This window comes from Accipiter gentilis, chromosome 23, assembly GCF_929443795.1.
Source record: "Accipiter gentilis chromosome 23, bAccGen1.1, whole genome shotgun sequence".
In the NCBI taxonomy this organism is placed as follows: domain Eukaryota; kingdom Metazoa; phylum Chordata; class Aves; order Accipitriformes; family Accipitridae; genus Astur; species Astur gentilis.
Genome location: NC_064902.1, coordinates 19,698,870 through 19,715,000, shown reverse-complemented (window position 1 = coordinate 19,715,000; position 16,131 = coordinate 19,698,870). Strand labels below are relative to the sequence as shown.

At 42.3% G+C, this 16,131-nt stretch overlaps 1 protein-coding gene across 12 annotated transcripts in view; it reads left to right on the top strand.

Annotated features, from left to right (window-relative positions):
• The window catches only part of FOXP1 (forkhead box P1), a 392,520-nt gene that overhangs the window by 356,239 nt on the left and 20,150 nt on the right, over positions 1-16,131 (top strand). For 10 of the 12 annotated variants that reach the window (XM_049827082.1, XM_049827079.1, XM_049827075.1 and 7 more), the window contains 4 exons: positions 5,006-5,089; positions 13,748-13,949; positions 14,056-14,135; positions 14,787-14,888. In XM_049827082.1, the coding sequence (XP_049683039.1) occupies positions 5,006-5,089; positions 13,748-13,949; positions 14,056-14,135; positions 14,787-14,888 (468 nt within the window). The remainder of the gene's footprint in view (positions 1-5,005; positions 5,090-13,747; positions 13,950-14,055; positions 14,136-14,786; positions 14,889-16,131) is intronic. The other 2 variants (XM_049827087.1, XM_049827081.1) reach the window with 1 other exon arrangement.

Sequence of the window (16,131 nt, the reverse complement as noted above, 5' to 3'; positions counted from 1 at the left end):
TTATTTTAACAAGTTTCTCGGGAATTAGAAAAAAAAAAAAAAATCTGCAGTCTTCCTGGTAAACTGAGATATGAGATAATCTTTTACCAAGATGCAGTAATATTCAGGCTGAAGGTAAATCTAGATTCTTCAGTTACAGTCAGCTTGAAAAGCATTAATCCTTCTCTCCTGCAGTCACAGGGAATGGCTGTGCCTGGAACTACAGCAGGATGCCCTATGTTAACAGTTGGACAGGACAGAGACGATACTTGGTTACCACCTCTCCATAAGCCCTTGACAATATTTTTGAAAGATTTGTCAGTGGTGCATTCTACTGATTGTTATAAGTGACTAACAGTTACAGCGTCACATGCATTTAGTGCTGGGGAATACCTCTTAGCTTAGAGTCATTGCATGGGAAGGCAGTGTAAGGTCCCCAAGACACAACCTAATTTCAAAGTGGTGTGCGGGCCAAAAAGTTCTGGATCTGTTTTTAACAAGCATACTAGCACAGTAGATAGGATGAACTGGAAGCTTCATTTAGTCAGGGATGTTGATAAGAGTGAGACCATCTGTGTATTAGCCAGCAAGGGTAGGTGGTGGAGGAGGGTGGTCCTGCTTCTGAAACGTACCTGTAACTCCCCTCTTCTCCCTCTCCTTTCATGCTGTGTATCAGTCCTCTGATACTTTAAAAAAAAAAAAACAAAAACAAAACCTGCCTAAACATGTACGAGGATTTGTCCTCCAGTACCTAGTTCATCTAGCTGTGACCTGTTTTTGCACAGAACCGTAATAAAACAAAAGTCTGGCCTAATAGCAGGGTTTTCAGTGATGTGGTCTGCAGTGCCCAACGTGTTGTAGCAGGAGCAGTTGGACTAGCTAAGACCATTGACCTGATACTCCCACAGTGGAGTTACCAACAGAGTGGTGACAACAAGCCCTGTGGCCAACTGTCGGAGTTTGTGGGCTTCATCGAAGAGGGACCTATAGCCTTTCCCACTTGACCTGCGGTGCTCAGCACTGACAAGAAGCTTTGCCTTCCAGTGGAGCTAAGAAGTATCGCACACTGTTGAGGGTCCAACACCATGGCAAGATCTAAATGCCACACCATTTCATGCATGTACAGCCCCATCAAGACAGGTAGAATTTAACAAATTCATTCCACCTGAGGGATGCACTTCAGGTTTTGTGTGATGGACCCAAATGCAAGCCTTTCTTTTTTTACTTATGCTCTTAGTTATTTTACGCACAATAGTTTTATCAGTGTCATAGACAGAGATAAGTGTAACGTCTTTTAAAGAAAGTAATTTTTAAATGAACTTTTTGAAAAAAACAGGTCAGATCTGCTTTGTGTTTGATTGCAAATGCCCCTTTGCAGAAGTATCTCGAAGCTTTGTTCTCAGCATTTCCATCACAAATATACTTAAAATATCACAGACAAGGTAGAGATCTTCTCATATTTCACTTTGTTTAAACCATCTTGACATGATCGTTTGTTGCCATTTTAAATAGCAAGAATTGGGCTGCTGGGTAAGACACAAACACAGGAACATATCCCTATCCTTAGCTAGTTCTTAACTGGAATAGGACATCCAATTTGCAGCACCACCTTTGAGTGGAAAAACATTTTGGGACAGCATCAAGGCTATGATAACTTTAAAAAAATTCTCTCCTAATGGGAGAAAATGAAGGTAGCTGGCTATTTTCAGTGTAGTGAAAACACTGCTTGGGCCTGTTTTCCTAAAGCATCCGTTGAGACTCTTGAAAAGTGGATCCTGAACCCTTCTAGTGCACAGCCTAACTAGGCACGTAACGGGAGGGAAGAGGCTATGTCTTGGTTGTCTCTTGCATTGCCTGTGACTTGTTTCCTTCTCCTTTGTCCTTGGTCTGTCCAAAATCCTGCTGCTGAAGCAATCTCCCCTTCCTGTTGATGTGGCCGTGTTGCTCCTGTTGAATGCCTTTGCTGGGTTTCCATTTTCACATTCCTGCTCCCTGCCATTATTTTCTCTCTGGTTTTCCTCCTGTGTAGTTTCTCCATCATCCATGCCCAATGCCTTCTCTCTTGCTCCTTGGTCGCCAGACTCCCATGCTGTCCACTCACCTTGAGTCCCTTCTGGCCTGCGCTTTCTGTGCCTTCCCTCTCCTGCCTTTCCTTACCTGTGTAGTTTTAGGATTTAAGCTCGCCTTGGCAAGGCATGTGTCTTGGTGTCCAAGTTTGCAAAGCATGTACCTTGCTCTGGATGTGTTTTGTGTTGAACCACAGTTAGGCACCTACATTGTGGTTGTAGCCGACAGAGGTGAGGGAAACCTCACAAATCAGGCTTATCATGAAGAACTGGATGGCCATCTGAAAACTCCCACCATGCAGAGCTTTCAAAATGGATCTAGGAAAAAAGAATGAGGCTTCAGATGGGACTGTATTATATAGTCCTCAGACCCCCCCCATACAGAGCAGATCCTTTTGTATGTGGCAGAACAGTCCTTGCCCAAGAACACTATCAGTAGATCAAGAGCATTTTCCTGCATGTTGACTAGTAATCCCCATTTCTGGACCATCTGCACTCCAGTGAGTGCCGCCAGTGAGAATTTGCTCCCATCGGTGGTTGAGCAAGCCCTCATGGCTTCTTTTTTATGACCCGGCTGACCAGAGGGGCTACTAGTGACATTCTAGTTTTATATCACTACTGCTTCCTGACCTAAGGGAGAAACAGTTTAAAGAAATTCTTTGGATTTTTTTACTTCTCTTCAGTGCTTTGAAACTGAGAGACCTCTATTTTTCATAATTTAAACTCCTGCCTAACTGGGTGAGTGTTTGAATTCCTAGACTATGACAAAATGCTAGCATGTGTCTGCCTGAAATGTCGAGAGGATCTTTAATAACCTCCATCCACCAGAAATGGTGTTAAAAGCATTGCTAAGACGATGAGTGAAAGCACTACAAGCAAGGACCCCGGCCGTTTGGAGGGAGGTGCATCGCTCCATTTCGCCGAGGGGGCCCAGAGGAAGCGCTGCAGGGTGTGCCTCGTGCTGCCCGGGTGCCTTTCCCTCCTGCTGCCGCGCTGGTGCAGGCAGGAAGCTTTCAGGTGCCTGCCTTCTATTTGTTTTGGCTAGAAGATGTTGTTCTTCTGCAGTAAGTAGCCTGCAGACCAAAATTTAATGCACAGATGACCCCGCCAAGCAGCCCGTGGGCCCGGCAACTGCTCCAAATGAGAGATTGCACAACAGAGCTGCGCTGGGAGTACAACTATTTCTCTGTTTTAATTTGTTTTGTGTGAAGCACGGCGGCTGAGGGGTGAGACCTCTCCTTTCTCTGAAGAGGTCCTCAGAGGACTCTGGGAGGGAGAAGTTTCTGCTGCAGCGCTACGATAAGAGCCCGTCACTGCCCTTTGGCTCTCCTGTGAAGTCCAGCGCAGATCTGGTGACCAGATTGCAGGAGATCTGCTGTAGGTGTCAGGTTTTTCTCTCTTGCCATTGAGGTTTTTGACCAAGAAAAGACCAGCCGTTTGAAAAGCTTTTTTCAAGTTGGGTTTGTTGGTTTTTGGTTTTTTTTTTGCTTTTGCACTTCCAGAGCACACAGTGGTGACACCATTTTTTCCTTTATTTAATTCCTGTCTTGGAAACCCGTGTGCCAAGTTTTATCCCATCACGACGCCTTTCTGGCACAGTCAGAAGCCCCTTGCCTTGCGAAGAGCAAGACAACCTTGACTGTAAGGTTATGAATGGGGATATATGACCAAGTCTCCTTTTATATACACTTAGCCCAACTTTACTGCTACAAACAGATGATGGTGATAAGGTGGGCAAGTTGTTTAAAGTTCTGCTGGAATGCGAGCACAGTTCTCCTCTTGGCACCAGGAATCTGGCTTGTCTAAAGCAAAAACTCAGCTCGGCAAAATTGTCATTTGTAAGAACCTGATCCAAGTCCTGCTGGAAACAGGAGCCTTTATGTTGGGCATGTAGGTTAATAACACCCCTTTTTCATTAGTATTATTTCTTAATATCTTTCCACTGGTTTGTTGGGGTTTTTTTGAAGAGCAGCTGGAAAAAGTCCTGTTAGCACATACAAAAAAGTTCTCGTTTCCAAAAATAATGAGATTTATTGTCTGTCCAGTGCGTTGAAACATATTGGGAAGCTGTCCTGGCCAAGGATGCGTATGGTGTGATCCCGAGACACCAGCTGTGGCCTGGTGCAGATCTCAACCAAAAAAATGCAAGAGACATCCAGAGCAGGAGCTTTGCCTCAACTCTTGGGCACGATGTGACCGATGAGAAGGGGTGAAGGCGTTGGTCCTGTGGCGTTTTGTGCCCTCAGACGAGTGCTCTCGGGCAGTTCCAGGCTGTTAGCCTTTCCCACCCCGCTGCCCTCAAGCGTAGGCCAAAGGGATGCTGGCAACTCACACTGCTGCTCCTGCCTCCTGCTCAGGGTGCTCCTGCTCAGGTTCCCAGCCCAGCAGCCCAGGGTGACCTGCCAAGGGGCTGTGCCACCTTCTCAAGTAAAAGCAAGGTGCTTCCTAGAGCCGAGGCTGCCTGCCATGCCCCGCCGAGGTGCCTCGTGTGGTTTAACCACCGCTGTCTTCTGCGCTCGCTGCACATGCCGCAAAGCCTGTACGTGACGTAAAAGCCATGCTCCGTTTGTGCCTCTTGTTTCCTGGTCTGAAAGGAGGCAAATGCATCTCAGAGCTGCTGCCTCGCTTGCTTTCTGCTGCGCCTCCTGAACTGGCGTGGGGCTGGTTAATAAACATGATTCACTGTTGTCTTTTAGCTGTCAGGGCTAGAGTGAAGCTCTTGGTGCCGGCAGGTCTAGCTCTTCTCACTTGAGGGCTAATGCATTTTGCTTTGGGAAACAGTGACACCCAGCACCACGTGTTTGCTTTACCTCACGAATAGACCATATACAATTTCCAAACTACTCAGCAATAAAACTCTTCTGTCTCATGCCTTGGTGCCAGCTCTTTAATTAGGAATAAGCAGAGGCTAGGGTTTATTCATACGAGTAACAGAGGATATTTTTCTCCCCCCTTTTCAGCTTGCAAAAGATAAAGAGCGCCTGCAAGCCATGATGACACACCTGCATGTGAAGTCAACTGAACCAAAAGCCACCCCTCAGCCCGTAAGTACCGAACTGTGCTGAAAGCAAACAAAACCTCACAACAAACCTCTCTTTCCTGTTCCTCACCGGAGCGCATGATGCAAAGTGTGGCCCGCTTCAGAGCCGGTCGCGGTGAGGAGATGCAAAGTGCTGCTTTGCAGGAGGCACCGCCGTGGGCACCCAGGCTTTGTCATCCCCCTCTCTTCAGGGAGTTTGAAAGAAGTTTTATTCTAAAGCTGATGCACTGGGCCTTTTTCTGGCCTCACGTGCTAGCCTGTCAGTCGCTTTGCATCAGTCCGACTTGCATGAAATCTTAGGAATTGTTAAGAAGGAGATGTAATTAAATTATATTTAGTATATTTATTTTGGTTTCTCCTTGTCTGACAGACATTTACAGTAGAAGAGACTCTAGCTGCGTGTTTTGATGATAATCGGGGTTACCCAGTATCGTGTTTTACACTGTTGAAACTGAGAAGGGAAACCTTCTCTGCCCCAGATTGCCCTCTAAAAAAGGGGGTGCGGGGGAAGCAAGTGGCTTTGCAAGTAGCAACTCCTGGGTAACCCCAACCCCAGGCAAATCCACCATCTCATTCCCTGACCAAAATGACTCTTCTTCAGCTGTTGTTTTCTCCCAACCTCTTAACGCTGAAAATGTTCTTCAGAGCTTCCAATGATTATTCAAAATGGAGAGAGTGCTTTGCTTCTTGATTTTAAGATTTGTAAGATTTAAAGGTACACTGGCTTTATTTGATTTTGCTTTGAGTCATTGTGTGAAAATTAATTGAGCGTTGACAATCTATAGTTAGTACTAGCAATTTTAATCAATATGCAATGATGCAGCATAATGACAAAGTATTGGTTTATCTGTTTTGACTGATTTTTTTTCTATAAATAAAGCAAACACACACCCATATATGTGTGATTTATGGTGATAGAAATAAAAAGGAGTCAGACTATTAACCCAGCAAATATGGTAGCCTGCCAAGATGCAGTTGGTAGACAAAATTAATGTCTGAAACAGAACACATTACAGAGATAGAGAACATAAAATCATTAAACACTTCGCGCACCCATTTTTACTAGAAAAGGATTTCTCAGTTTCCATGTAGTTGGAAATAAATGGCTGCAGAAGTGCATAGGGAGGCTACTAGACAGAAAATTGCAGGCTATTCAGCAATACTGGAGCAGATGTCAAAGTCAACAGGAAATTTCGGGGTCTTCTTGGAGAGAGTTGAGTTCCATTTAAGCTGTTGAGATGCCTAAAATTGCTTGATCCGGTGGATACCAGCCCTCTAGAGTAGAAACTACTCACAGTGTCTATAAAAATAGCATTCTTCTAGTTCCTCACATCCATCTCAGCCTGAATGCAAATGCTTCAGTGCATTGTTGGCAAAGTATGTAGACCCAACAGAATGGGGAGGAGGTTTGGTTTCTATAGCTCTTACTGGATTAAAAATTAAAACAGCGGAATAATCTGGGAGTCTCAAAGCACTCTGCCTTGAGGCCTTTCATAACAGCGGTGCCCCTCAGGAGGAAGGATTAAAAACTAAAGGGAGGAAATCATAAGAAGGCGAGCAGCGTTTGGCAAGGCAGCTCGTGATCGATGCTCGGCCGCGGAGGGCAGGAAGCTTTCGCGGGTGTTGTAGGCTACAGAGATACCAGGCGGTGTCGCCATGAAGATTAGTGTTAACAGCTAATAAACAGGGAAAAGCAGCGGGGAAAAAAAAGGCAAAAAAAGAAGGAAAAAAAAAAAAGAAAAAAGTGAACGCAGGGGGAAAAGGGCTGTCTTGATTAGTATTAAAAATGTTTTACATTCTGGAAAATTATAGCTTTGTTGGGGACCTCCTACTAAATTTATTTTTAACTGCTCTATTGAAAATTCTGTACCACTAGTCAACATTATCTCTCAGTTGCTCAGCACAGTGTTTCTTTATTAAAAGAAATAGGCATGAATATTTTTGACTGAAAAATTAATAGCTTTTGAATTCATACACAGCAGGTTTTCTTTTGCAAAGAAGTCCAATATCGCTGCACAGCACTTCTATAACCATTTATTTAGAGTCCAAGTCAAACCTTTGACAGCTAGAGCAGTGTTACAAGCCAACATAAAGAACTCCAAGATGTAAACCAACAATAGGCAGTCTGTGTGAGGTTTGCCATTGTCAAATACATAGATTGTTTGGATTAGTTTATGTAAATGTACTGTTGTATTACCCTTTGGAAAAAAAAAGATCACATTTGTGTATGAAAAGTGGTTTCGTTCACAGGCAGCATTATAAATTCCTTATCCTTTAACTTACATGTTAGAAGTAAAAATTTGTGCCTGACAGGCCTATATTGTGTGGCACTCTGTTGTTGGATTGAAACTGCCTTCTTTTCATTTATTGAAATATAGAAAAATTTATTATAGATACCATCTGATAAATCGGAAATTATTAAAATATGTATAGGTGAAGCATTTGAAAATTAATTATAAAATGTAGAAGTATAGTGTTTTGCATAAATTGTGCTTTCCTAGTGAAAAAAATACACAGGCATTGCATAGACTGTGCTAGACCCTAGTCCTTTTAACTCAGTGGGATAGGACTTTGGTAAAAAGATCTGATGACCATTATTGCAGTGCAAAGTATTCTTTACATCCAGTAATTAATTTTTTTTTTGCCAACACAACTAATGCAAGGTGTATGTTAGAATTAATATATTATGGTACATTGGTGATTTTTAAAGGAAAGAGCAGCTATGAATCCAAACATAGCAGTGAATTGTGATTTAAAATTACAGTCTTTTCATGACTGAGGAAATGTTTTTATTCTGCATAAAGGATCCTAATGCTTGTTTTTAAGCTATTTTGTTACTGGCAGGTAAAATTGGTGACTGAGCGTCTGCATTAACCATGTGCCATTTGTAATCCACACTGACCATTGGTACCATCTTTGCCTTTTGGGCTTCAGGCAGTAGCTGAGTGGGTGGTTTTGGACCAGTTTGGCCCAGTGGGACTGCAGCCAGGTTCTTGGCGGTTGTGCATCAATTTGAAAGTCGCCCAGCTTTGGGGAAGGGTTGCTTGTCCAGTCTAGCCGTGTCCATCCATCACATGCCCACCTTCAGGTGGCTTTAGCTCCTTGCAGTAATTTTGACCTTGGGAAGGGCAGTGGAGTGGCCCATGTATTTCACTACACCAGTCCACCAAGACACCTGTTCAATAAAGCTCGTTAGTCCTATTAAAGCTGATGAGATTTAAGCACGTTCTTACGTAGTGTAGCGGTGGATGGCCTAAATCGTTGGCAGATAGACAGACATGTATGCGGGGAGGTTGCTGTTGATGTCTGGTGTACTGCAAAGGGCAGCTCTTCCCCTGCTCCTGGGGAGGCAGAGCATATCAGGAGCTGGGGCAGTGCTCAGTGCCACCTTTAAAAATGTTTGACTTTATAATTAAAACGCCCAGCGGTGCAGCACTTTAAAAGAAAATGGAAGTGTCTCACAACTTAACACTTGGAGCAGGCAAAGTTGTTCCTGTTACTGCTCATTGTGTTGGTTTGGTGAGACTAAAGGGCCTGAATAAAGTGAGAGGAAAGCTATCTGTGAAGGAATATGCTGTGACATACTTTTGAAAGGTGAATTTTTTTTTTCAAGGTAAAAAAACCCCCAAAAACAAAAAAACAAAAAACAAACACCACAACACAAAAGCCAGAACTACAGTTTCTCAAGAATCATCATTCTGGTTTTGCTATTAAGATACCTTCCCCTACATGCTATTTTCATTGATGTTAGCGATCAGCACAATAGGTTGAAATGGAAATGTGCTTTCTTTTCAGGGGATTAACTTATGTTGAAGTTCATAGGAAGGGAAGGAAAAGGAAAAAGCATCAACCAACAAGTAATTCTGCATACTAGGTGCTATAGCCATTTTTCAAAAATAGACAGAAAACTTAAAGAAACTTTTGGCACTTTAAATAAAATGCACTGTTAGATATCCCTTCTTTAATGTATTTTTTTACCCTAACCGTAGCAGTTATGATTGTTTTGAAATACTGTTTTTAGCAACTGTAATAACAAAGCATTAAAAAAAAAATAGTCTTTTAACTCTTGAGGTAATGACTGAGCATTTTAGCTGCTGTAGCCATACTTTATAGTTCGAAAAAATAACGATACGCAGCAATAAAGAGAGATTCTCAAGCACAACAAAAGCTGTTTTTATATACTGGTTTTCATTAAGTCTCACTCCTCAGCTTCAGTTTCCTTAGTATTCCTGCCAATAACAACACCTGCTAAGTGATTGCTGCCTGCCAGGCTCTGCATCTAATACACTAATGTGTCCAGGCTGAAACGAGAGAGGAAGACACAGCATTTAACAAAGTTTTAGGCCCAGCGTTAGCTTTCTCTCCCACCCTTGGTGTCAAGAAAAGGAGTCTCTGCTTCAGAGTGTTTCAGTCCCAGGAACTTGGTGCAGATAAATCCTCAGCCCCAGTTGGGACCATAGCAGCAGCATCCATCGCAGCGGAGTCACTGCCCTGCAGCAGTGGGTATGGTCCCACTGTGACACTTAAAAATATTTTTTTTTCTTTTTTTTCTTTTTAAAAGTTTCAGGGTTTTTTTTATGTGCAGCCACTATTGTCATGTTTACACAAAAAGAAATCAGACTTAGCCCTAGTGGGAGAGCCACTTACTGGAAATCTATTTTACGGGGTGAAGGAGAGGGTTACCTCTCTGCCTTGTTTGTATCTAAAGAAAAAATAAGAAAATGACTCAGTTGTCACCTTTAGTAGGAAGACATGACTATTTCTTGAAAGGGAAGGTTAATAATAAAATCCTAAGCAGGATATTGAACACTGAAACAATTATGGCATTTATGATTAAGTTAAAACAGTATGAGGAAATGTTCTCAAAAACCAAAACTGAACAAAGTACCCAACAATGTTCAGTGATTGAATTTGCAGAATTTTAGCACCTAAAACTGTTGTGGGCTTTGGTGGGGTTTCTGTTGTATTTTATTTTCTTCTTCTTGTTTTGGGGATTTTTTTATTATTAATTATTATTATTTTTAAGGCTGGAGGAGATCTTCCCTCTGACCATCCCCAGTACAAACATTACAAAAACATTAACTCTTTGGTGCAAGGGCTGTACTCTCCGGTGTACTTGGAGAGTGCCCCACATTATGCCTTATTGCCATGCGAGAGTTCTTGCTCATTCAAGTGCTAACTCTGTGACTTGGGCTCCCTCCCATCTGACAGCAATGATACCTCATCCAAAAATTACAGTATGTGGGAAACAGGCTGTGTACAAAATACCAACACGAATAACTTTTCTAATCATAGTAACTTGTTTTTAAATAGAAAATGCAAACAGGGAGAAACTGTTTCCATCAGGAAAAGACACCCTCCCAGCCTGGTCCCTCCCTGATCTTTGCCCTGCACAATCATCCACGGCCGCTTTCACGTTTCTAATTGACGCCAATATTAAGATTTAATAGTTTACTGTTCAGTTTAATAATTCAAGATGGCAACAAAACCAACACCATTCATAATTTGTTATTCTGCTCTAATTCACAACTGATTTTTCAGCCTTTGCGCTATAGATGCAACAAAGAAAGCAGCAGCAAAGGTCTGTGGAGGGAGCACACCCCTCTCCTCCCTTACCCTGGCTTATGTTTTGGTAATAGCACCGGCAGGGATCGGACCCTGGCTGGAAGAGGAGAGTGTCATCAAATAAAACACGGAAAAAGAAAAAACTTCGCTAGCGATCGACAAGGTCGTGTTTCATTAACTTGTTGGTTCAGGCTCGCAAATGGTCGTCGGAGGTGAAACGCAGCAGACTCGCTGCGTTCCAGCTTTTTGTTCTCTCTTTCCTCACAGACTGCAGTCATGTTTAATTTGGAAACTGGGCTCCTTTGGCAAATTAGCAATTAGAACAATTTTGTGGGAATATGTATATGTGTCATTAGTTTTCCTGCAAATTAATAGCGAGAGCAGAGGTCAGGCAGAAATTTTCCACTTGACTGCAGCTCCTCTGTTGAGATTTGGCACTTTGTTTTGGAACGGCCACAGCTGCTCAAAGCCACAGTCTTCCTTTAGGAACTGTCTTTTAATTAGTTTACCTCATAGCCATTATTACAAATATTACTGCCTCCCCTCCTTGAAATAAAATTACTGTTTCTACAAAATATTCCGGTGACATCTTGCACCACTGCACATTGATGGTGGGGTCACTTGGATGCAGCGTTTAATCATTAGATCACCTCCATAAGCATCTCCTAATTAGAGTCCTTACAATACAATTTTATCTGGTAATTAGCTGAGATTGGCTGCTTCCTCTGTAGCTTATTAGTGGCAGCCCAGCAGTGGGTGTGAATCGCAGTGTCATTTGTCAAGCCTGTTAAAGCCCCCCCCTTTGCTCGTCCTCTTCTGTGTTTATTCCTAGTTGCTACCTACGCTGAAAAGCCTAAAGAAATTTAACTCGATTCAGATTCTTTAAGTGGGGAACGCTGACCTTTGTGGATCCTTTCTCGCAGTTCCCTAGTAGAAACAGATTAAATGTTAAGTTTTTACACACTAAAAAAGGAAGGGGACTCTTTTGATATGGAGTAGTTGAAGCCATAATGATGAAGCACGAGCAGTGATCTTTCCAACGGGAGGGCCCGGCTGCCGAGCCTGTGCCAGAGACGGGCACTTAAAATTGATGCAGATTTGCTCGCAGTTATTGGACTGTTAAAATGTCCATTTAGAAACTGAGATAAAATACAGTAGATTTAATTTCATGGTGAGACCTGTCAGTTGTACTATTATTATCGTCACTGGTCCTTTTATCATATGTAATAGATGGATAGATGGATAACAGGGGGACATTACTATATACATGTCCCTAATCAGTGTCCTTAAATCACGCCAGTCAACAAACGGACCGGGCTCTCACACGTGGCAGCAGTGCCCGGCACCGCGGGGGTTTGAGCAGGCGTGCTCACCTCCAGGCTGCAGTTAGCGGTTCACGCCGGCGCGGGAGTCTCTGGGAAATCAATACCCGTATTTCACCGCCTTTCATGATCCCTCGCTGCGTTCGCGCTCTCTGGCTTTGCCGCAAAGTGTTAAATATTTCCCACTGGAAGGCGAAGCATCATTTGTAAGCACCTGCAGAGGAAGATGGGTGTTTGCAGGTCTGCTGCTCACAGCCTCCTTTCCTTGGAGCAGTGCTGGAGCTGCCGGTGCACCGTCGCGGCCGTACGGCAGCAAGCTGTGCTGGGCATTTGTGGCTGGGGTTTCCCTCGGCTTGCTCCATCTCACTGTCAGGAGGGAAAAGCAATCACAATTTATCTGTCGCTCAGCTGCACCCTTTCTGTGGGCTTTTTTGTGTTGGTATCTTTTCTGTAATATTGGAGGCCTTTATTTTCCACTACTTTTGTTTTGGATAAATCTTATTATTTTTATAAAGAAATGTTATTTGTGGCTATTAATTCATATGGGGGATGCTAATACGAGTTTTCTTATCTGGTTACTTTCATACGAGGACAGTTAATAAGGGTGTCTTATGGATAAACGTGAGATATTTGGGGGCATAGCTGAGTAGTGTGCCTTGCCTTCATCTGAAAAGGTTTAATGTCCAGCAAAAAGGAATTTTAATCATGAACAAAAGTTGTAAAATTCTGGCCCTGTTAAATTCAGTAGGAATTTTGCTACCGACTTCAATGGGGTCAGGATTTCACCAATATTATTCGCGAAACCGCCTAAGGGAAGGAAATGTGGAAGTAGTCAAAGAGCCCTTCTCTCGGTCATCTTTTCTGATGTTGTAGTTAAGAGATCGGATTGTTTGTTTAAAATACTTCAGCAGGAGTGACCTATTGAGACGGAGCATCGTCTTTCAAAGGACGTTGTAGGGCAAAAAGAAAGGGTCGGGGAGGAATGTGGATGCTGGTTATATAAATAGGGTTGTGTATCAAAAACACTTGAGTTGGAGCTGGGTTTGATACACAATCCTAGAGGCAGTTGTGTTTTACAGCCTGCCATGGCAAGCTGCCATTTATCCAGGGCTGGGCTTCGTGCAGGTAACGCTGATGCCTTCTGTCCTAGGAGGAAAAAAAAGAGTGGTGCCACTTCTGCAGGGCTGAATGCTTGCAGTATTTTGTGCAGTGTGATTAATTAAATTATTCCAGTGTTAACCTACTTTGGGCTTTGCTTTTAAAATGGATGAACAGAGGGGAAAAAAAAAAAAGCCCAAATGCTGAAGAGAGAGATTGCATTTCTCTCTAGTACGTCCCTAGGAAAGTCTTGCCTTTTATTTTAAGCCTGATGCCTTCAATAAATATCCAAGAAGACTGATTAGAAGCCATGCATAATGATAGCATGGAAATAAGAGATGTGTGGGGTTTAGACTGTGAAACAATGGAACTAAATATTAAAATGATTATGTACTGTGTGAGATCTTGTTTTAAGGTTTAGATAAAAATCCACGATTTGTAGTTCTGGCAGCAGGCCACGTTATTCTTTTTTTAAATCTATTTGGAAATGTATATATTTATTCCCCTTTACTGGCTCCTAATGGAGATGTTACAACAGCATTTTGTGCTGAAGTAAGCACTCAGGCTGTGTTGTCCAGTTCAAACTGAGGAAGACTCCGTTATCGAGAATTTTCTCTGCAGCCCTTAATTAGCTAGAAATGCCGTTTGTAACGAAACCCTTGTCCTTCCCTCTGCAGCTGAATCTGGTATCGAGCGTCACGCTTTCCAAGACTGCATCCGAGGCGTCTCCACAGAGCTTACCTCATACTCCCACCACCCCGACTGCGCCCATCACTCCCGTCACGCAGGGACCGTCAGTCATCACTACCACGAGCATGCACAATGTCGGACCCATCCGGAGGCGGTACTCGGATAAATACAACGTCCCCATTTCTTCAGGTAAAGGGGTTCTGGTGGCGCAGCCCCTTTGGTGGGGCGGCTTGCTGTTGCCCACAGCCCGGCAGCAGCAGGCTGTGATGATAACAGAACAATTGCTCTTATTTAGCAGATATTGCCCAGAACCAAGAATTTTATAAGAACGCGGAAGTTAGACCGCCATTCACGTATGCATCTTTAATTAGACAGGTAAGCTGAGCCAAACACACACATTTGGATTAAAAAAAAAATCTCCCTATATGTGCACACTCTGGATTAAATAGATTTTCAAACCTTTGGTATGTAAGCGTGCTCAAATGCTCAAACCTTTACTATAAGGGTTTTTAGAACTGCAATATATAACATAATTGCTTTTGATTAAGTATTACAATACGATGTGATTATTAGGAAATTCATTTCACACAACAGTGAAAATGAGCCTGTTTAAAGATGGCAAGTCAATTATCACAAGCTACAGTAATCTCTGATCCCTAGAATTAATCTGAGCTCTAAATAATTACTGAGCTTTAATCAGCTAGTGAAATGTTTTGCATTTCTCTTTGATTCTGCTTTATGAATGACTAATAAATTAATATTTCTGTAAGGAAACAGAAATAAAAACTCAAAACAATTAGATAATTCCATTTTGAATTTTGCCATTGAACTGTTAAATACAGCCATTAATCTTAGTTCACATTGTGAAAACCTTCCTTTGGATTTTTTCCTCCAAATCTCTTCTTTCTTTCTTTCTTCCTTTTTTCCTTCCTTTCTTTCCTTTTTTTTATTTGGTAAAGTAAAACTGTGAGTCTGTTTTGTACTGGTGTGCTCATAACTGATCTTGCAATTGCTTTGCTTCACAAGGCCATCCTCGAATCTCCAGAAAAACAGCTAACACTAAATGAAATCTACAACTGGTTCACGCGAATGTTTGCCTACTTCAGACGCAACGCGGCAACGTGGAAGGTAAGCCTTAGCCCGCCTATGCCTCTTGCCTTTGATATCTGACATGTACAGCATAGACATTGCTGATGACATAACAAATTCTAACGACATGTGGACATGAAAATTTAGATCGGCAGTTTTGACACACACTGGGTGCCTTATCTGCAGGAACAATTTGATATTTGGCAGAAAAATTCTTCTGCCTTTGGAAACCACTAATTGAATCCCCATTATTGGCTTTTATGTTCTGTGATTATGCCACGAGTTCCTCTGTGTGGTTGCTGCTAGCAGTGAAACTGAAGCCCTTCAGCTGGAACGTATTAGGAAAAAAAAAAAAAAAAAAAAGAGGTAAAGTTATTGTGTCAGTAGAAGATATACTGTTTGTCTTTTTAGTTGTGCAGACTGTAATGGCAACAACGACTTTTCTTCCTAGGATCTATAGATGGGTGGATTTCTTTCCTCAGTCAGTTGACTCTTAACTACATAGACAAATCTGTTATAAACTTCCTCTTTTTTTTTTAATCACACAGCAGAAGTTTGTTGAACATAATATGCAAGAAGCAAGCCCCACAATAAGAAACGTATAAATTTGTTATTTGGCACTTTAATTTCCTACCGTAACTATCTCAGATATTGTTAGATAAGAGGTCTGGGGAGTTAATTTTATTTTATATTTTGGGGGGCCACACCTTCCCGTATATATAACATTATAATGGCCACACTGGCTTCTGAAGCTAGTGCAATTACAAATGAATGAATCAAATAACAGGATCTTGTATCGCTGTAAAAATTGCACCCCTGATACTTTGAGGCTCTCTTAATCTACACAACACTGTTGCTCTCAAACAGCTTCAAATGACCAGGTGGGGTGAATATGTCCCATACACACTGTTTCGTCAGCTCTTTCTGGTTTTCTTGTCTCAGCCTACATTTAGGATTAATTCCTTCAGAGGATGGAGCTAAAAATGGTCCTTGGAAGTTAGCTTGGTTTTCAGTAGCATGTTTTGCTTTTAATTCAGATCCCAGTGCAATTTTGTACATTTTCAACCTTGGTCTAGAAGCTCTTATGTTCAGGAAAAGTCTCTGTGATTGCTGCTTTGATTCCTTCACTGCAGTTGGAAAACATGAGCAGTGTTTCACTTTGCAGCTTCCTTACTATCCAGAAAGGAAATTAACTTTCCCTGATTTAAGATCCTTTTAGACCTGCCTGTCTTTTGCTGCTGGAGTGGTTCCAGTAGGACTTTTCAGCAGCTGCAGGTGTGGG